Genomic DNA, 22,557 nt, shown 5'->3' with positions numbered 1-22,557 from the left:
ATGTTGTAGCCGGGTCAGGTTGCATTGTGCGTTTTGACTGATCAGCTTACAAAGCACGGGTATAGGAACAGGGAATCTTCAAATTGTTTACATTTTCTTTCTTGTTTGATGCGGGTGGGTGGCATTATAAATCGAAGGCTCTAAATGGGGTCAACCAGATCGGTAGATGGGAAGTAACTCGAGTTTATGACAGGCTCGTTGTGGATGATGTCCCTTGTCTAAAAACCAGTTCAAGGTGGAATGGTTCTTCGATCAACACGATTGTTGAGTGTTCTGTCAAATCAAGATATCGTGACATGTTTCAACAGTATGTTTCTGTGTTGGTGGATAGTATGGATCAGTGTTTTTCCAGAGTACTTGGAAATAATTTTCAGGTGAGATTCTGATGAACATGTTGGTGTTACGATGCCTTTTCATGTGAGCGTTTGTCAATTCAGAGAATCAGAATATTTGTTCCTGTGGAGGTACTGTATGTCAATTACCTGTTAGGTGGGTGTTTGTCATTTCAATGAATCAGGAAATATTGGTTCCTGTGGAGGTACTGTTTTGTCGATCACCTGTTATTTTGCCTAGGAGATTCCAAATTTATTTTGGTTGTGGTACTGTGGGCTAGGTAATATTTCATGTGTTGTTTGACTTTGCAGAGAATCGGGAAACGTTTTTCCTGTGGAGGTACTGTTGTCACTTGTGTTGGCTGGTGCCTCACAGGTTACAAACACTATTTTGGTTAAAGTACATGTACCGTGGGCTAGGTAATATTTCATGGTGGGGCTGATTTTTCAGAGAATCAGAAAACATGGTTCGCTGTTGTTCTTTTTGTCAAATTAAGCTATAGGGCCTCAGAGATTCCAACATTAGTTAGTATGTGGATTTGTTAGCCAGGTATTATGTTAGTGTGTGACAGTTCAGAGAACCATGATGTAATTTCCTGTTGGTGTTCTGTTTGTCATAAATGTATTGAGCCTCAGAGATTCCAAACTCGTTTGGTGGGGGTACTGGGTGCCAGGATTTGAGTTTGACACAGAAAACACAATTGGTTTGAAGTACTTTGGGCCAGATTTTAATCAATTTCTTTGGTTTGTATTTCAGTCTCCCAAAATCTGGTGACAACTTCAGAAGTATGGGATATTAAACACCTTTTACAGGCTGAACAGTGAAGGCGTTGTCAACTCCTGCAAGGAGCAGCAGACGTGTAATTCTCAGTAATCTGACAAATAAGGCTGTGTTCACATATATATCCTGTTTTTTATGCACAGGAATATGCCTCCCAGGAGGGCAGCGTCAAGGCGGGTAGCCGAAGTGACCCGAGCCGCTGCAGGTCGGCCGAGGGCCAGCAACCAGACAGCCTCGCAGCGACAACCCGGTGGGTTTGAGTCAGCCACAGCAGGAGGGGAAGAAAGCGCCACTGCTTTGGCCGCGGTATTGGCTGAGCTACGCAGGCTGGGGGAGCGGCAAGAGACCTGCCAAGTGGCCATTGTCTCGCTCCAGAAAGACAACCAACGTCTGCAAGAAGCTGTTTCGGGTGATCGTGAGGCCATCGCCTCAACATCGGGATCGATGACAACCGGTACCAGCAATTCTACCCTGTCTGGCTCGGTTGCCAACCTGGTCAACACAATCACAGGTGAGGCGGCCGCCCAATTTTGTTCGTCGAGGATAAAGTTAAACGCAGGATCTGGGGCCCGGGGCGTCAATCCACAATGACAACTGAAAAGTTTCAAATGGAAGCGTGTCAATGTTAATTGTAATTCAATCTGACAATGATCTCTTTCCTGCGTTCATGCGGTTGCAAACAGACCAGAATTGGTTCTGTTCTGTTCACATAGTACTTTGAGTTCACTTACATGCAAGGGTGATGCACAGTATTCCTATGGAGAGAACTTCATCTTTAAGTGTACTTCGATTAACTGAAGATATTCAATTGTTTACTTCAATGTGGGAGGTGTGCAATGTGTAAATACACATCAACTCAGTCAGTAAGATTTATGTGCAGGTGTATGATGCAGAGCTGTCAGCCCATATGAAGCTTCATGTGTAGCAATCTTGAATTTATAGAGTAGCAAATGGTGTTTATCTTTAAGTATTGCATCATCTTATAATCCACTGCACCTACATGTTTATAAATATGTCAAGACACAAATGTTGCAATAACTGTGTTCAGACAAGAAAACAGCAGCAGGAACAAATGAACATTGTAGGGTGTCTGTATAACGAAGTAGCATTTTCTGTTTTACAAGTAGCATGCTACATCGAAAGCGTAATAGTCTGCAGCTCTAATTGGGCCACTAATGCGGCATGGTGCTTTTGGATTCCACAAGTTATTTTGCATGTTGTTTTTAAGGCAAATATGTCAGAAGCTCCTAAAGAACTTTAGTGGGTAAGCCTGTGACATTGTTGTCCACATAGAGAATACTATATGGTTTCCTATGAAATACCAGTTTTACACAAGTTGTGCTTTTAAATATTAAACTGCGAACAATATTTCAAAACACTAGTGTAAAACTGGTATCAAACAGGAAGCCATGTAGTATTCTGTTTATCCTACACACAGGGTTCGTACAGGTCATGGAAAACCTGGAAAGTCATGGAATTTGATTTTTAATTTTGCAGGCCTGGAAAGTCATGGAATTTCAATTCAAGTCATGGAATTTCAATTCAAGTCATGGAAAGTCATGGAATTTAATATAAATAAGAAAGAAAAAAAAATAACCTTTAGCACGCCAGCTTTCTTTCGAGTTGTTTCTTGACAACAAAAAGTATGCGGAATTGGAACGAATTAGGCCAAAAAAAAAATGCTTTGGTTACGGTTTTATGGCCAAAATTAATAGGGTAGGTAGGTCGATTAAACTTTTTTTTGTTTTTTTGTTTTTGTTGGTTGGTCCCTCTTGAAATGATAAAAATATTTGTGTATGCAGGATATTCGAGGTATTTTCATATTGGTGTATTTGGAACCACAGATATTAATTACTTTTTCATGTTAAGAAAAGAAAACTGGACATACCCTTTAAACTGTATAGTGCCACTAGTGAACACAGTCTTGAACGCAGTCTGGACTGATTGTCACAAATTGAAAACTAGTCAAAATACAGTAGCTGATGATTCCTTTCACTTTATACAAGTTTTCTTAAACAGAAGTCTTTCCATCAAAAAGTTGCACTCTTCGAGTACCGACTTATCAGTCGTGTTTGTTCGATATGAACGAACTTTCCGAATACGATTGCAAATGCAGACGACATCTTTTTACGTTCGCGCATCGAACGAACGCACGAGACTGACTTCCCTTGGATATGGGAGTTGTAAAAAGCGGAGTGGTGTCCCTTGTCGGTCTTGTTGTTGTCTGCTCGCCGGCGATCGATGTTTTCTCTGTGCCGTGGTGTTGTCGTTTTCGGTGGGTTTTTGTGTGTGTGTGTGGTTTTTTGTGTGTGTATGTATCGTATGTGTTTGGTTCATTTTATTTTTAGCTTTAGGACCAAACAAAAAGTTTAGGGTCGGCCCAAAAAGTTAGGGTCGGTCGGGAAACCGTAACCAAAGCTTTTTTTTTTTTTTGGCCTTACCAAGGAAGATCTTCGCAATGAACTGTGTATCGCGGTGAAAAAAATGACAGTTCGTCAAGTCACAGTGTTAGTGACGGTTATGAAGCGGAATTTACGAAAGTGCAGATGGATACAAACAGTGGCTGGTCCAGTTTAGTGAAATGACAGGACCAGCAAACATTACCGATAATCTGACTGCGTAGCAAATGCTTGACTTGCTTGTCAAAGAGACACTGCGTAGAAACTGACTCAAATTCAGTGCAAAGCAAGCCAGTGTCAAAACTGGCAGTGACAAGACGTAAAAAGTTTGCGTGTTCGGAAATGGCGACCTGTGGATCTAGTCATGGAAAATGTTATTGAGGCTCATGGAAAAGTCATGGAATTTTGTTTCTAAAAACCAGTGGGGACCCTGTACATACTGTTGCATGTTCATTGCTGTAAATGTCCCTTTGTCGAAGCGCCCAGATTGAAGAAGCTTAAAAATTGAACCTGGATCTCTCCGAATGCCTCGTGTAATCTTTTATGTCAAAGCAAGGAAATGTCACTGGTGTGGTGTTTACGTTCTTAAAATTCTTCCGAGTGTTCAAAGAAGGACGCTTGTTTCGGTATTGGAGGCAGTGAAAAATCAGGTCCTTGTCAGACAAGACCTCTTTACACATGCAATGTAGAGTGAATGGTATTGTTATGACATGAGTGGTATGTCACGTTAGTGTAATAAGTTGTATTCTTACACGCTCCACAAAGGCACAGAGTACGGGGAGCCATCCAGCGGGTTGATCCTGGTGGAGTAGCTGTCAGAGCTTTGGCGTTGAGGCCCACGAGACGTCGTCTGTACCAAGTATCAGGACCAAACGCTCTCTGGCATCTAGACGGATACCACAAGTTGATATCGTGAGTACAGCTACAAATACATACACTGGGCACAAAAAAATCCTTTTTCAAAATTTGGTGAATGTTGAGTGTGTCCGGTGGTGGGGAGGATGTTGGGGGTTGTGCCAGTTTGAACATGGAATTTGAGTGGATTGATACAGGTGGCATAAGGAATTCTCTTAAACATTATTTTATGACGCTGGAATCTTTCTTTTAAGACCTACATAACCCTGAGATAATAAGGTCTTATAATGGGGGTAAACTTACAGAGGTTATGAGCAGAATATCTTAGAGAACAGCATACCTGCCAATTGCTACGATTTTGGCGCAGCATGCTCCGATTTTGCAGGAATTGCTACGCTGCTACTCTAAGCCCTGAGCTGCTACGCTAAAAAAAAAAAATGACAAGCGTGCAAAATGTTCACTTATTGCTTGACAATCAACAATGAACATTGCATAACTAGTCGAGTACCGATGGCTGGGAACCACTCCGTTATGACTCGATATTGTCCACGTGACTTGCTTAGCAAATCGTGAATTTTATTGCAAGCATTCGCATTTCCGGTGACTCTATGCGCCAATTGTGAATTTGATTAGAATATGCAATGCACTTGTTAAGTTGTAAGCTGTGCACAGTGACGGTGTTAGAAGTGGAAACTGGAGGGAGACAGGATAAAAACGGGGAAACGTAAGGGTGGTGAAGATTATGGTGCAAGTTCCACGCCGATGCGGGCAAATCATTTTCAACGATTTTTGCCGAAGAATTCGACAGACTTTGCGTGTATAGGTAATAATACCTGCTATTCCGACTTGGTTGTGTGACAGACGTTTTCTTCCACACGAGATTACGTTGATTGTCTAAATCTACTTTTTGACGGAAGTGACCGAACAACTGTGAATGACGTCTCAGTATATGGGAATGACGTCACAGTCATCGTCACAGTCTGTATCTTTTGAAGCATCGCATTCTTCATGACGTCTTTCTGTGTCTGCATCCGCAAAATGTTTGTTCATTCCGGAATCTTTGTCATCTATGTTCAGAACTCTGTCCTTATAGTGTCAGACAAACAGGCCTCCTGAGCGAACCACTTTGCAAGGGAAGTTAAATTCGCGTATGGAAACAGTACTGTCGTCTGGGGTGCCGTTTTCAGTATTCTGAGCATTGAAGAATTTGTAAAGAGAAGAAACGATAACAGCAGGAGAAATAAAAGTCGTGTGTGCATTTTATGTTTTTTTGGAGTGACGATTTTGAGTTTGAATCCGTTCTTGCCATGCTCCTAAAGCGTGTAACATACAATCTTGCATACGTTTGCGTTAGTAGTGGCAAAGAAGGAAAGCGTGTGACATTGAACTATGTTTAGACGGTTGTAATGTCGTAGAGCTCTCAGAATCTTACAAACGTTTTTGATGGCATTTTAAATGCGGGCTTGCGATTCAAATTTAAGATTATGCTAGTGCTACGCTTATAAACACCAATTGCAACTCTGACATTGGGTGAAAGTTCCAAAATGCTACTCTTTGGGCTTCACAGGGGTTGGCAGCTATGAAACAGGGTCTTGAAAATGTCTTGTTTGGGATCGTAAAAGGAAGGGCGTCTTCTAAGGGGTAGGTGGGTAACGAAGGTGAGTCGTGTGCAAGTATTTGCTTTTCTTTTCTTTTTATTTTGTCATTTTCTGGATATGTAATGAAAGACTGGTCCATTGATGATTTCCCCACGGAATACAAAACATATTCTGGTTATACCTTACCATTTCTACTGGGTGGTTATTTAAATTTGGTTGCTTGGTGGTTTTTTTTAACAATAAACACCCCTTCAAGTTAACAGAGAAATAAGCAGAGGGGGAAATACTTTTCGGTGAATACCAAGCTACCTAGTCCTAACAAATAACCACCCAGCAACCAGTCTGAATCCTCGATAGCTCATAGGTTGAGAAACCACACTGTGTGGTCACTGCTTGGTGACTGAAAAGTTCTGAATGCTCAAATATTCGAAAGAGGAAAGAGCTCATACATACTGCATTTACACTATTCATTTCAGGTTTCAACACACAGAATCCAATATAAGATCCATAAGTTTGGTTGTTTTCTAAATCAAAATCTACGTTGTACCAGACACAAGGTCTCAAGGCAAGTAACTCTCATATTTTGTGTAGAAAATAGAGTTGTTCCCATTTTGCATTTGTACAAATAAAAAGACAGTAAGGCCAAACAAAAATATATGTTGGTTTAGGGTAACGTGACCAAAAAAGATAGGGTCGGTAGGTCGGCTTTTTTATTTATTTTTATTTATTTTTAAATTTGGTCGATTTTCAAGGAGGTTACTTCCCTTAGTCTCGGTATGGTTCGCAAAATGTGCCAACGGTTGGGTATTTTTTTTAGAAATAAAAAAAAGTTTTATGGTCGGCGGGAAAAAATAGGGTCGGTCGGGTTACCCTAAACCAACATATATTTTTGTTTGGCCTAATCTGAAGGTCAATTATATTTCACTTCATAAATAGAACTTTTTTTCCCGAGATACTTAAACATGAAAAGAACGCAAAAATATTTGCCTTATCGTCTTAGCAGAACAACTGTGTACTTTATTTTATTCGAAATTAAATTAACTGCTATAAAGAGTTTGCAGAATTGCGCAATTTTCACAGAACTCTTCAACCATGGATTAATCACATGCTTGTGCAGGTAGACTGGCTGAGTGAATAATACTTGATCAAAATAATTATGTGTGCTGTGGGCAGGCTGTCTGTCTGTCCAATGACAAAAAATGTAACGTTGAGCTGTTATCTCAGAAGTTTATACAGCTAGACCTCTGAAACTTTGCACACTTTTAGGGTTTGATGATTTCACGAAGTGACCCCAGTTTCGTTGACCCTCATCAAATTTTGGGGTCACAGCGGGGTCATGTTCGTTTAATAAAAACTTAACGTTGATGTTATCTCAGATGTGTTTTTAGCTAGAGCTTTAATAGTACGCACACTTCTAGGTTTTGATAATCTACCAACTTGACATAAGGTTGTGGGCGGGGATGTAGCTCATTCGGTAGCGCGCTAGATTTGTATCCAGTTGCCTGCTGTCAGCGTGAGTTCGTCCCCACGTTCGGCGGGAGATTTATTTCTCGGAGTCAACTTTGTGTGCAGACTCTCCTCGGTGTCCGAACACCCCCGTGTGTACACGCAAGCACAAGACCAAGTGCGCACGAAAAAGATCCTGTACTCCATGTCAGATTTCGGTGGGTTATAGAAACAAGAAAATACCCAGCATGCTTCGTCCGAAAGCGGCGTATGGCTGCCTAAATGGTGGGGTAAAAACGGTCATACACGTAAAATTCCACTCGTGCAAACCACGAGTGCACGTGGGAGTTTCAGCCCACGAACGCATAAGAAGAAGAAGAAGACATAAGGTTGATTGACCTTCGTCACAGCCCACTTCGTCAACATCACGGGCCAAAGAATCTAGACACAGCCATCGTCGAACGCTGAAGAAGAAGAAGATTGACCTTCGTCAAGTTTTGGGGTCACAGGGGGTCATGTTCGAATCAAAATATCTTAACATTGATGTTATCTCAGGTGTTTTTGAAGCTTGAGCTTTGAACACTTGAAGGATTTGATCATCTACCTACGTGACCCTAGTTTGGTTGATCCCTGTCACATTTTGGGGTCACAGTGGGGTCAAGTTTGTAAAAGCTTTACATTGCGGTTTTCTCAGTTATTTTTATTAAATTTCACTGAATTGTATGTGTTATTAACCAGCAGACATTACCAAAATTTTGCTTATTTTTATAAAATTTTAGAGTCTTAGCAGTTAGTGGAATCCTCCTTTTAAGACCTACAAGACCCTTAAGGCTTATGGACATGACGAAGAAAAGTCATATAAAGCAATTGCTTTTCTTGATTTATTTCTTTGCAAAATTGAAGAAAGGTGGATTAAATGGGTTACACACCTTTTCTCAATGATATATATTAAAAATAATGGTCTTGATTCTCGGTCATGAAAAAGCACTGACCATTACTTTTTAATATTTACTGAGCATGTTACCTGTACTTATTTCCCAATAACTCTTTAATCAGAATTTGTGTGGTGAAATCACATATGGAAACGGATCTCTGTTTGTTATATTGCAGGTGGAAAATGGTGATTCATGGGGCAATCGATGGCTTTAGCCGGGCCACTACCTTCCTCCATGCCACCGAAACAACAGGTCAGAGACCGTTCGGGATCTGTTTTTGGGTGGAACCCAACGCTTTGGACTCCCGTCAAGAGTCCGCATGGACCATGGTGGCGAGAATCTGGATGTCGTCGCCCTCATGAACGAACACAGGGGAGAAGGGAGAGGCAGTGCGATGCAAGGCCGCAGTGACCATAACCAAAGGATCGAGCGTCTCTGGCTCGACGTCTGGAAAGATGTGGTGAACCCTTACCATGACCTGTTTACTGCTATGGGAACACCACAGGTGGTCTGGGGATACTGAACATGGACAATCCCATTCACTTGTGGGCCCTCCACTATGTTTTTCTGCCCAGGCTGAACCGGTCCCTACAGTGGTTTGTGGAACAGAAGAACCACCAACCCCTGAGGACAGAGCGCAACAGAACTCCCCTGCAGCTCTTCTTCAGGGGGATGCTGGAGAGACGAGCCAGCACATCCACAGCAGTACGGGACTTCTGGAAAGGGAGAAGCCTTCAATCGATAATCGAGGACCATCCTTTGCCAGACAGTCGTTAGGATGTGCCTGCCACGGCTTGCCCCCTCTCTGAGGAACAGCTCGTGCAACTAACGGAGCGCATTGACCCTCGGAGTGGGCCACCCACCGATCAACATGGTCAGATGTTGTTCTCCAGTTCGTTGCCAACATGCTCGAGTAAAAAAAAAGTTAGCTTGTGGACACCCCAAACCTGAAGTGTATAGCAGACCTGTGAACCCATACGATTTTGCCATATTTTGTACGCTTAATTGTCCAGACTACAAGCAGATTGGTCAGTGGAATCACAAGAAAAATTCATTGTCTACTTTTATTTACAAGCGCAGGGTTCGACACTAGCGGGGGCGGGGGGCGGAACGCCCCAGAGTTTTGTGTTCCGCCCCAATTATTGCCGAAGCTTGGGGCCCACTCCGCCCCAGGATAAATTCCAACAATGACAAACCGAAATTTCTAATGCCAGAGCCAATCACTAAAAATCGCCAGTCATAGTCGTCACTGAAATTTGCGTTACGATCAATGCCGCAGTCAAGAAGAAAAAAAACCCATTGAAATCGTCGAAGGACAATGCCGCAAGGGAAATAACTCCCAAATTGCGCTCTTTAGCGTGAGAGATAAGTATCGCCTTCAAATGCCATCCCTGGTGTAAAAAGACCTGGAAATGAAGATGAAGAACAGGGTGGAGAGAAACGAAAAAAGGAGACCGATGCAGCCAAAAGCGTGAAGCTCTGTCGTAATTTCAATGTCAAATGGTTGAAAGAATTACCCTGGCTTCAGTACGATGAAGAAAAACAAACAATGCATTGCCGCACGTGAATAATGAGAGTGGGCCCCAGATTTTTGTTTTCCGCCCCAGCAATTTCCATCTCTGGGGCCAGTGTGGCCCCAGGCCAAATAAGTTAGTGTCGACCCCTGAAGCGCATTCCAAAGCCGATCCAGTGTTTTGACACATGATTACTGCTTTTGTCAATGAAAGAAGCATTCGTTTTAAATTGTAAACTTATTAGGCTACTTGCCCTATCCGCGCCAGCCACGTAATCGTGCAATAAATCTGCAATATCTTGCATGGCGTTGGGAGGTGTGCCTCAATTTGCGGGTTTGCTTTGAGACCTCAGAGTAAGGATGTGTCTGGGTGCAGACACTTCGCCTTCAAAAAAGTTAATTTTCACTGAGCAGCATTGGGCTGCAACAATGAAAGCCTCAAAAACAATCATAAAGTTTGTTCAAAGTACCAAGCATGGTAGAAGGTATAAGCAACTGTTTTTTTCAAATTGGTTTAAATCTGCGCTCTAATTCTAAACCAATCTTTGTAAAGTGGAAAGTCATTCAAATAAAGCGAAATTATGTCCGCTGTGTATTTTATTATTTTTAAACACAGGTACTGCACCACGAAAACAATATTGCTAAAAAAAAAAAAAAAATACGTACACTTCGTGAAAGAAAGTTGCAAAGAAAGTTTTACACAATGATTTGCCATTAGGTTACCTGTTTAATTGCACCAAATTTCTTTTGATGTATCTATAGTATAGATTTATAAGGTTGAAAATTGCTGAAAGTTTTTAAAACAGACTATTGTTTTTGAAAAAGACCTTAGTGTATTTTTAGGTTTATTGATGCTAGATATATTTATATATATGAGCCTTTGCCAAAAGGTGCCATTTCGGACCCATGTATTTTTGGAAAGCAAGTGTAATTAACTGGATTACCCCAACATGTTTACATGTATTGTGCTTTGAAAAAGGGAGTTTGATGAATGCTTTTTTTAATGTTTTGAAGCCTGTTGTTGTTGTGAATGTTAAATAAAAAATAAAATGTTTTAAACATACACCAGAAACGGCCCCGAAAAATTTTGGACATTTTGGTGTCCTCGGGAAATTTTCGATTTTTCATGGTCTGCATCACTTTATCGGTTTTAATCAGCGTATTTCATACAGTCTAAGCATGCAACTCTTAGTAGAATGTGCAACAATCGTAATTAGAACCAGAATTTACCGAAAACCTCGCCCAGTAAATACCCGGTTATTTTCGAAGGCCTCATGTCCGCAGACCAACTTGTTTACAGATTCGATTTTCGCCGGTCTTGGTGCTTTGAATGGCCGCCATTTTGGATGAAAACGATAGTTTCGTGTTCGAGGAAATAAAAGCAGTGTGTTGCATTTGAGTCAGAATTTGCGAAGTTATTGTATCTAGCAGCTAAAAAGAATCGATGGAGTTTAATGTCCGAAAGTAACGTTTGACACATTTTGTTATTTTTGCAATTTTCACAAAGAAGTTTCGCGAGTATTTTTTTCAAAAGCGTGGAAACCACTAGCTTTGCTTCTTTGGCGTTTCCGGTCACCGATTCGATTAAAATCATGGAGACGACGAGCCGTAAAGTTGAGAAAATATTGTACTGTCTGTTCAGGGTAAGGTGTAGATCTATACGTAACGTTTGACACTTTGTAGATCTAATGTTTGACACTTGCCCATAATTCTTCTCCCGACGAATTGAATTAGCTTATATTATCCCATGACCTGCCTCTTTATCTCTGTTAGCTGAGGAGGTGATTATTCTGAATATTCCATCACAACCATATGGATATCCTATGGATATCCTATGGATATCCCATCACAACCGAGTTTCGATCTCAACTGTCATTGGTCATTGTCTTTGATTTCAGAGTACAATTGAATAATTTATGGAGGTCATCTGCATATTCAGAGTTTACAGATGGACTACTTTTTACAATTAGTCAAGTTTTGACTAAATGTTTTAACGTATAGGGGGGAATCGAGACGAGGGTCGTGGTGTGTGCGTGTGTGTGTGTGTGTGTGTGTGTGTGTGTGTGTGTAGAGCGATTCAGACTAAACTACTGGACCGATCTTTATGAAATTTGACTTGATAGTTCCTGGGTATGATATCCCCAGACTTTTTTTCTTCATTTTTTCTTATAAATGTCTTTGATGACGTCATATCCGGCTTTTCGTGAAAGTTGAGGCGGCACTGTCACGCTCTCATTTTTCAACCAAATTGGTTGAAATTTTGGTCAAGTAATATTCGACGAAGCCCGGACTTCGGTATTGCATTTCAGCGTGGTGGCTTAAAAATTAATTTATGACTTTGGTCATTAAAACTCTGAAAATTGTAAAAAAAAAAAAAAAGTTTTTATAAAACGATACACATTTACGTTCATCTTATTCTCCATTATTTTCTGATTCCAAAAACATATAAATATGTTATATTTGGATTAAAAACAAGCTCAGAAAATTAAAAATATAAAAATTATTATCAAAATTAAATTTTCGAAATCAATTTAAAAACACTTTCATCTTATTCCTTGTCGGTTCCTGAAAAGAGAGAGAGAGAGAGAGAGAGAGAGAGAGAGAGAGAGAGAGAGAGAGAGAGAAAGAAAGAAAGAAAGAAAGAGAGAGAGAGTGAGAGAGAGAAAGAGAGAGAGAGAGAAAGTTTGTTTGTTTGTTTGCTTAACGCCCAGCCGACCACGAAGGGCGGCCACACACACACACACACACACACACACACACACACACACACATACACACACACACACACACACACACACACACACACACACACACAAAACCCGACCGACTGAATATGTAAGTGATCCACGTGTGAAAACCAAAACATAACAGCGCGATGACAGCCAACATTTCTATCCCCGACTGACAAACAGTAACACTGCATGCAAACTGACTTGGGTCAACGATCAAACCAGCACGGCCCGAACTGAATTTGTTGCGCTGCCATTATCGTGCGCAATTCTGGTAAAAATATAAACCCGGTATGCCGAATTGAGTATAACGAAAGTCGATGTCATATACATGATACACAAGGATATTTTAAAATGACTTTCAAAATGTAAAAGCAGATAGCAGACCTTTTTATAAGCAATTTGAATGACTGAATGTCTACATACAAGTCGAATGACGCCGTCCATTATGCTGACAAATGGGAACTAGCTATGCGCATGAATTCATTGACATGAATTTCGACTGCGGAGGCTTTTGGCAAGCTGAAAACAGGCACGGGCAGGTTTTAGTGGAAAAAGTAAGTGTTTTTAATGAAAACGTCGGAGTAATGGGATAAATAGCTTACACACTCCGAGTTCTGATTATCTTGCATATTGTGTAACCTATATACAACTGCTTGCTACTTTTGGAGGCAAATTTGATTGAAGAAAAATTCGATCCTCTGTTTTTGTTAATATCCGTGTTACGATTCAGGACGATACGTTCATATCCGTGCAACGATTTAGGAGGAGACATATATGTCCTTGTAAATATTGTAGCCAAAGCTGAAAAAATGCTTTTGGGTTAGCAGGGGGAAGGAATATTTTCATGAGATTGTTTTAACACCACCCCCCCCCCCCCCCCTCCCCAACATAAAAAAAAAAATCAAAGTTTTTTTTTTTTAAATTTGGATTTTGCTAGGATTTTACGTACAACTAATTAAAAAAATTCGATTTGATTGAGAACCTTGTTCCAGATGTACATAGACATTAGGTTAAAACTGTATTCTAAATGTCTGTTTGAATATTGTAGTTATTTTTGACATTTTCATTGATTTCATGTCCACTGACTCCATGTAACACGTGACAGGTAGAACGCAGATTTGACCTGTTTTGAACATGATGTTACTTTTTTTGTGGTGCTTTGATGTTCCATAATTACCTAATCTTCAAAATATGAATGTATCCTAAAGGTCTATTTAATATCACAGTTGTCATTTATAACATTTTGAATAATTTCATGTCCACTCACACAGTGTAACATGTGACACGTAGAATGCTGTTATGACTTGCTTTTAACATGTTTTGCTATTGTTTCTGTTTTCATATTCCATAAATAACCTAATCTTTAGATTGTAAATGAAAAGTTAGTGTATGTATAACATTCTGGTTGTTATTTCAAATATTATGAATATTTTCATGTCCATCAATATTTTTGTAACACGTGACACCTACAACAACATGTTTAACTAGTTTGAGCAAACTGTAACAACTTTTAGGGATATTTTTAACATGTGTCAGTGTTTCTGTTGAAGTGTTTTATTTTATTGTGGGGTTTATACTTCTTGTGGTTACTTAGCAGAAAGTATCAGTTTTGACTTTTATGATGTTTGAGCGTTTTGCGACATTACGTGACACTGCATTCAAGATTTGGCTCCAAATGTACTTTTAAAGACTGATAATGCTTCTGCAGGGTCTGTTTACTAGAAATAAATCATTACCAGTTGTATGAAATGATATTAATGGCTTCTGTGGTCAGTTTTGTTGCACATGTGGCTTTTCTCAAAATTGGCGTTTTATGGCATATTATCAAACCGTACACATTTCCCAAATGCACAAACCATTCTTTTATTACACAAATGTGTTCATCAAAGACTAATGTATCACTTAAAACACCAAAAAAAATCAACTGAAAAGGTTTAGTTTGTCACAAATGTCCAAGCACCCCCCCAGCACCTTTTGGCAAAGCCTCATATATGTATAGGTTACAACACGAGTGGTTTTTTATATGGCTTGTATTTCAGTCAAGACCCAGCGGATGAATATCATCGGGAGACACGAGCCTCTGGCGAGTGGCTCTCGATTGATATTCCCGCTGGGTCTTGACTGAAATACAAGCCATATAAAAAACCACGAGTGTTGTAATCTGTATATCCCATTCTACCATCAAACACAAAGTGTAGACTACTAGCGGCACTGTTGCGATCTGTGCAGGGTAAAACTGTTGCCAGCGAGACTTAGCCCTTTTGCAACCTTAAACTAAGTGACCGTCGCTGAAAAAATAAAACGAATGAGTGCATCGATAAGTACGCGGTAACACTACTTTCAGACCATTTAAAAGCTTTAAGTAAAGGTTCATAAGTTGCAAGAAAGTAATGAAGTCAAATAGAAATTAATTTAGTTGAAGCGCACAATTCTTTTGTTTTGCGTTTCAGGTCGGCAGAACGGGCGAAACGGGTTTGGGACCCATTTGGCTTACTCGATTCAGAATCGACTCCACGTTGTTTTTCTCGAACGTGTGTAATTAGGCTTATTGACAGAGAAGCAAATTTTAGGGAACAAATATGTAGGTTTAGATTTAACCATTTGCTCCCTATTTGAAAATGTATCTACGTGATAAACTGTTTTGCGTGTGTTTGCATGGATGAACTTAAACTGGTATGGGTGTAAGGAAAACGCGACCGACACGTCTGTCACCGCCGATTGATTGCATTTTGAAGGAATATGACTGGATTACGGAAAAATATGTGGACTTACTGCAGAGCCAGGCAAAAGAGTAGACTTGCTCGCAAAACACGTGAAACAGCCGATGTTTGATAGCTGAAGGCGCACACCAAAACACACTACCGACAGATTCTCAAAAGTCGTCTGCTAACGATGCAAGGGGAGGGTACTCGTGTTTTTGTTTTGGTTCGCTAGCGTCTGGTTATCTTGTAAGTTGAATGTTCGTTTTTTTCGACCTGCATTGCTTTCATAATGAAAGAAACTTTTGCTTATTGCATCTCATACATCAGATCAGTTCTGAGATTCATTTTTGCGTGCAACTGATATGGTTTTCTGAGCCGTGCAATACGATTTTAGAACTTCATACAAATGTGTCACATTGTTCGGCGCGAGGTCAAAGGTCGGGAGGAAAGTAGTCCTTTGCCCAAATCGGAATCTGCACTATCATATATTTTTTGGAGTCCATGATGTATTTATTGAGCTATAAAAATACAACATATATACCCATACTGAAGTAACAGAGACAAAGAAGGGAGGTCATGGGATATATATATATATGGCTTGCCCAATCCAACGTATTCCCGCAGTGGGGCACTGCGGTTATGAAATTAAAGGCCCCTCCTGTTTTTGGAACCGCAGGAGCTTTCTAGTTTGCTGTTAGGTAGATTTTTGGTTCCTCTTTCCTGTCATGCTCTCTTTTTCTTCATGAATTCTTTTCTTTTTTCTGCCTTCTTGCTCATTCACCTGTATTTTTTCCAAAAATCTCTTCTCTTGCCGCTTGTCTCGCGATTCATGTATAGTTTAATCTGTTAGTGTTCTGATGTAAGTCCAGCAGTAGATAGGTTAAGCCTATTTTAACATACTGGAAACTGGTAATCTTCCAGTAGGTATTAATTTAGTTTTACTAAAGCCTGCTGGGACACAAGTAATGGGTTAGTGCATTTGTAAACAGGAATCGCTTGACAAGTGGCCCCCTTCATCCCCCCCTTCCTCGTCCTGATATGGCTCTGCGTAGTCGGCTGGACGTTAAGCAACAAATAAACAAAATCCAACGTATAAAGGAACTCATTGTTATTCAGCCATTAACCTTCGCCGGCACTCGTTATCGACTACACACGAACGCATTCGTGGGGCCAAGCAGACCCATGCTTCTCAAAGAAGGAAAAATGTGCATATCCTTCCGTGGCACTCGTGGGGCCGTGCAGACCCATGCTTCTCAAAGAAAGAAAAATATGCATATCCTTCCGTGGCACTCGTGGGTCCGTGCGGACACAGAAGGGTGTTTGATGCAAATATCTCTTAAACGAGTTGGAATTTTTTAATGAGCTTTTAGAAATGCCTCAGACACCTAAAAAGCTATCATCTCCTAAAAGCTCATTAAATTTCAGTGATAATTAATTAATTAATTAATGGTCAAATTTAGACTACACACGGTATTTGGTAAAATATTATGGGTCTGCATGGCCCCACGAGTGCCACGGAAGGGTTTGCACAATTGTCCTTCTTTGAGAAGTATGGGTCCGCATGGACCCACGAGTGCCTCGGAAGGGTATACACGCTTTTTCTTCTTTGAGAAGTATGGGTCCGCACGTCCCCACGAATGCTTCCGTGTGTAGTCTAAATTTGACCATTAATTAATTAATTAATTAATTAATTATCACTGAAATTTAATGAGCTTTTAGGAGATGAAAGCTTTGTAGGTGTCTGAGGCATTTCTAAAAGCTCATTAAAAAATTCCAACTCGTTTAAGAGATATTTGCAATCAAACACCCTTCTGGGTCCGCACGGACCCACGAGTGCCTCGGAAGGGTATACACGCTTTTCCTTCTTTGAGAAGTATGGGTCCGCACGTCCCCACGAATGCTTCCGTGTGTAGTCTAAATTTGACCATTAATTAATTAATTATCACTGAAATTTAATGAGCTTTTAGGAGATGATAGCTTGTTAGGTGTCTGAGGCATTTCTAAAAGCTCATTAAAAAATTCCAACTCGTTTAAAAGATATTTGCTATCAAACACCCTTCTGGGTCCGCACGGACCCACGAGTGCCGGCGAAGGTTAAAGACATTTTCCGAATTACAAGGGTTTAATAGCCAACTTGCACAATACCCCTTTTGAACAGCTCTCTGGTGCGAAAGATAAGGAAGGTTCACTTCCCTACGGGCAAACGTTTTGCTCTCACAAGCACTGGTGTTCTCTGGCTTGTGTAAAAAAACCAAAATAAAATCTCAATCGCCTTACTTTTGTATACAGGACATGCTTGGGTACTTTGAACGAACTAAAGGATTATTCTTGCGGCTATTATTGCCGCAGCCAATAAACCTTTAACGACTTTGTGTGTGTCTGTGTGTGAATGCTCTGATTTGTTTTGCTATTGTGTATTGCCGTGAGCTCCGGCGAGAAGGGGTGATTAATTTATGTTCATTATTATTATGTCTCACTGTGTTTTCACAGCTGTACAGAACAGTGAAAGGGATACTCGTTCAAACTTTGGTATGATGCCATGAGCGCCATAGTTTAACTAGAGTCAAATCAGTTATTTTTCTTTTTATATTCAATGGTGCCTCATTCACCCATATTCATCAGAACATAAGCTATTTGCAACGTTCATTGAAGGTCAAGGTCACTTTAAGTTACCTATCAAACCTCATAGTGGTGTTTATTGTTTATGGTTAGTGTTTTCCCCTGGAGCAATTTTTTGATTTTTGATTAGTGCTTTTGTGAACAAGAAACAATTAACAAGTGGCTGCTTTTGTGAACAAGAAACAATTAACAAGTGGCTCTATCCCATCTTCCCCCCCCCCCCCCCCCCCCCTTCCACGTCGCGATATAACCTTCGTGGTTGAAAACACCAAATAAAGAAAGAAAGTGTTTTAAACATTTTCAGTTCTCCATTTAGTTTGGTGAAGTAGTGTAGAGCATTTTTTGAACATCAATAATCATGTATGAATTTATTGCATGTTTGTTGCTAGAATATTAATCATTCTTCTGCTGAAAGTAAACATTGTGGTGAGTCGCATAGGTACCCCCCGCGGGTTTGGGGGAAGAATTTACCCGATGCTCCCCAGCATGTCGTAAGAGGCGACTAACTGATTCTGTTTCTCCTTTTACCCTTGTTAAGTGTTTCTTGTATAGAATATAGTCAATTTTTGTAAAGATTTTACTCAAGCAGTATGTAAGAAATGTTATGTCCTTTGTACTGGAAACTTGCATTCTCCCAGTAAGGTAATATATTGTACTACGTTGCAAGCCCCTGGAGCAAATTTTTGATTAAGTGCTTTTGTGAACAAGAAACAAGTGGCTCTATCCCATCTCCCCCCTTCCCCCGTCGCGATATAACCTTCGTGGTTGAAAACAATGTTAAACACCAAATCAAAGGTGAGTTTTAGATACTAAAATGTGCCAACAATTTTAACAGCACACCTGAGTCCCCTTTTTACTTTAGTTGCAAGATCAGTACATGTTCTATCACGGAATTTTGTTTTGTTTTTGTAATTATGTGTATTTAGAGATTTTTCAAACCAAACTATTAATCTTTGAGCTCAGATGTCCTACTTTTTGACGAATTGGTATGTTTATTCAAGGTAAGCTAGACGAATCATTTGTATCAGGAAACTAAATGAAATTCTGATTTTATGTGAAAAATTGAATCAGTATCACAACAATTTCAAAAATTATTCATATTATGTGCTGGTTAATGACTATTAAATTTGCAAGCCAAAGCTCTGTTTGCATTCTGAATTTTGCATGTAAATGTCCCATTTCAAAGATCACCTATATATTTAGGTGTGTGTGTAGTCTTTTTAAGAACATCAATTATATACATTTATTGGATCTTGATTGCTTGAATGTGTATGACACATAATTCTTGTGTATGAATAAATGTGTATGACAAGTTTGAATATTGGATAATACAAATTGTTTGTATGGATTTTGATTCCTGTATGGTGAGGCAATGAACATGTGCGAGTGAGATGTCTATGATGGACAGCAAAATGTAGTTATGGATTCATGGCTGCTAGTCTCATTTCCAGTCATATTAAAAAAAACAAGTTGTTTTTACAAAAACACAAAACATAACTCAAGTTGTCTGCCACAAATACAATTAATTTTAATCAAACAAGTGTCATGCAGAAAATCATCACAAAATGGAATGCATACTTTATGTTTATCACATCATAAGACACACTGGTAATACTTGGCAGGTGAGAGTTAACCCATCACACAATGGAATGAATATTTTTATCACATCATAAGACTGGTATTACTTGGCAGTTGAGAGTTAACCTATCACAAAATGGAATGAATACTTAATTTTTATCCCATCATAAGACTGGTAATACTTGGCAGTTGCGAGTTCATCCATCACAAAGTGGAATGAATACTTTAATTTTATCACATCATAAAGAATACATCGGTTCTACTTGGCAGGTGACAGCTGAACAGTTAGCAAAACAGTCACTATTTAATACTGGTTACAGAGACGAGGAATTGAGGCTGAAATTTATTAACTAAACAAGAAAGCTGAAATTGTGTGAGCCGTTTGTTCGTTCATGGGCTGAAACTCCCACGGCTTTTACGTGTATGACCGTTTTTACCCCGCCATTTAGGCAGCCATACGCCGCTTTTGGAGGAAGCATGCTGGGTATTTTCGTGTTTCTATAACCCACCGAACTCTGACATGGATTACAGGATCTTTTTCGTGCGCACTTGGTCTTGTGCTTGCGTGTACACACGGGGGTGTTCGGACACCGAGGAGAGTCTGCACACAAAGTTGACTGTGAGCAATAATAAATCTCTCGCCGAACGTGGGGACGAACTCGCGCTGACAGCGGCCAACAGGACTGAGCTACATCCCCGCCCTTGTGTGAACAGTGACCTTCACTACAGAGGAGTGTAAAACTATAAAAGGAAAAGCAGTAGACAACGCCAGTTTTGGTTAGTTTGGTAAAACATAAAAACAGACTATCGTTACACAGGGCACGAATATCACATTATCATAACTGTTACAAACGCTTTTGAGTTTATTAATTTGTATACCATTATGAGACAGTATAACAAAGTTGTTAGCGTGCAATTGATTTGTTTGTATCCGGTTTATGGTGTATATTGCCAAGTTTTGTATGGGACACTAACGCTAGTCCGAGTGCTTTTGATATTTTGCTGGCAACGTGTTATTCGTGTAGTAGGGGGGTTGAACCATTTATTCTGTACATTAGGTAACTGATACCTGATATGATGTGACTTGATCAATAGTCGAGAGAAATACAATGATTTACATGTTTTCCATGGACAGCGTTACACGGAACACGAAAAGCAGGCAACATAACGACAAACAGTGGTGCAAAAAAACAAATAAGAACAGAACACACTCTTGAAACACAACGGCAATTTAAATAATGCAAAACACAAACATTAAATCTTCGAAAGTCTCTCTCTTGCATTTAATAGCAAGTAAGAAATGATGTACGGTACAGGCACCCAAAATAAAGCTTATTTTACTGAGAGAAAAAACACACACACACCTTGTCTTAATAATTTTAAGATTTCAAAGTTCAACGTTAAACACCCCCCTCCCCCCCCCTGCAAAAAGCAAAGAAAACAATCAAAACAAAAACAAGGTATGTAAAGGAGTATAGGAAACCGGTTAAATCAGGGTCATGTTTTTTTTTTCCTTTGCAGCATGACCTCAAATAATTCAGTTTGAATACATTTATGAATTCTCTTCAAATTGCAGAACAAACATTTTTTCGCAGGGTGTGTACAGATAGAAACACCAACACCTACGGCTACCAAGCAAAAATAATGCGAAACACAAACATCAAATCTTCGAAAGTCTCTCTCTTGCATTTAATAGCAAGTAAGAAATGATGTACGGTACAGGCACCTAACATAAAGCTTATTTTACGGAGAGAAAAAAACCACACACACCTTGTCTTAATAATTTTAAGATTTCAAAGTTCAACGTTAACACCCCCCCCCCCCCCCCAGGGTGTGTACAGATAGAAACACCAACAGCTACGGCTACCAAGCAGAAACTAAACGCACCATTGAAGGAAAGTTTTTACAATAAATAAAATCCACCCCCTTCAAGAACAGCCTGGGACAGCTTCTGCCTCAGTTCTTGACGTGTCGGGCAGACACCTGCATTCTGAGGGCACAAGTTGACACTCTGGGGAGTGGCTTTTCGGGTGTGTCCACAAACACCACGGTCAGAGGACTCTGGTACCCTCCTGGTACTGTGGACCGGCTCCCAGACATGAAAAACACGAAATCTGAGATGGTGGTTTCTCCGCACTTTCCATCTGAAACAAGACAAAAAAGAAATTCTGAAATAAAGGAAACATCATCCCGCTTTCTTTATAAGCATACAAGTACCAGGACTCAAAAGAGAGGGAATTATTGCATGCTTGTGTTCATTTGTAGAAGCGTAGAAATGTTAAGCATGCTTTGCGACACAGAATGAAATGCTATTTTGAAAGCGTAACTTTTCTTGAGACTTTTTTTGAGCTGCTTGACGTTCAGTTTGATATGTGAAGGCAAACGAGATTCATTTTCCCAAATCTTTGGAGCTTTCAGGGGTAAAACCATGTGTTTATCATTTGCTGCTTTACATACAAGTTATTCTCCTGGGCCGTTTCCCATTTTGTGACATGTATTTTCAGTCCTTAAAACATGTATTAAATGGCAACTTGAATGTATACTCTCCCAAAAAAGAAACTTGACACAGGTAAACATTGATGTTTTTCAAATATATAATATATGTTAGAGGAAAGCACCAAAATTCAGTTTGAAGTTTGTCGGTTACATTGTTGCTAACAACTAACCCATAAAAAGAACATAATTGAACCAAGACTTTACTGGGTGGTCGCCCTTTTATTGAATTGCAAAAATTCTCGTCTGCACAAAAATCATGTGCATGGAGAGTATCGAGAGTATACATATTTTCTTTAGAAATAATTTTTTTTCCAGTAATACTCCAGGTTGTTAATGATGCAGACTTGCAACAAAACAATATAGAATATATATATATTATTTTCTTGGTAGTGTTAGCAGTATTCAAATTCATGTCACAACTTCCGGTTTCCATGTTATGAAGGTGCTTTACTTTAAAACCTTTGTATTTTTACTGAACACTAAGACAAACAAAATGTGCAAGTATTTGTTATTCTATCTCTGCAGGCCAAGGATATTTATGAAACTAGTATTTGTGAATGAAATTAATTTG

At 39.8% G+C, this 22,557-nt stretch overlaps 1 protein-coding gene across 2 annotated transcripts; it reads left to right on the top strand.

The window, feature by feature from the left end:
- The first annotated feature begins 1,204 nt into the window (after nucleotides 1-1,204).
- On the top strand, nucleotides 1,205-10,718 carry LOC138962791 (uncharacterized). Of its 2 annotated transcripts, XR_011454602.1 has the most exons (3): nucleotides 1,205-1,624; nucleotides 4,278-4,424; nucleotides 8,522-10,718. XR_011454602.1 is itself a non-coding variant. In XM_070334751.1 (2 exons), exons 1-2 carry the CDS (start codon nucleotides 1,249-1,251, stop codon nucleotides 4,322-4,324), a joined length of 423 nt encoding a protein of 140 aa, XP_070190852.1. In that variant the 5' UTR covers nucleotides 1,205-1,248; the 3' UTR covers nucleotides 4,325-6,685. The 2 variants fall into 2 exon arrangements, 1 of the variants encoding a protein (XP_070190852.1); XM_070334751.1 differs by lacking the exon at nucleotides 8,522-10,718 and having other exon boundaries at nucleotides 4,278-6,685.
- Nucleotides 10,719-22,557: the final 11,839 nt, after the last annotated feature.

The sequence above is a fragment of the Littorina saxatilis genome, linkage group LG3 (assembly GCF_037325665.1).
Source record: "Littorina saxatilis isolate snail1 linkage group LG3, US_GU_Lsax_2.0, whole genome shotgun sequence".
Taxonomy (NCBI): domain Eukaryota; kingdom Metazoa; phylum Mollusca; class Gastropoda; order Littorinimorpha; family Littorinidae; genus Littorina; species Littorina saxatilis.
This window is presented reverse-complemented; position numbering and strand designations above follow the sequence as displayed.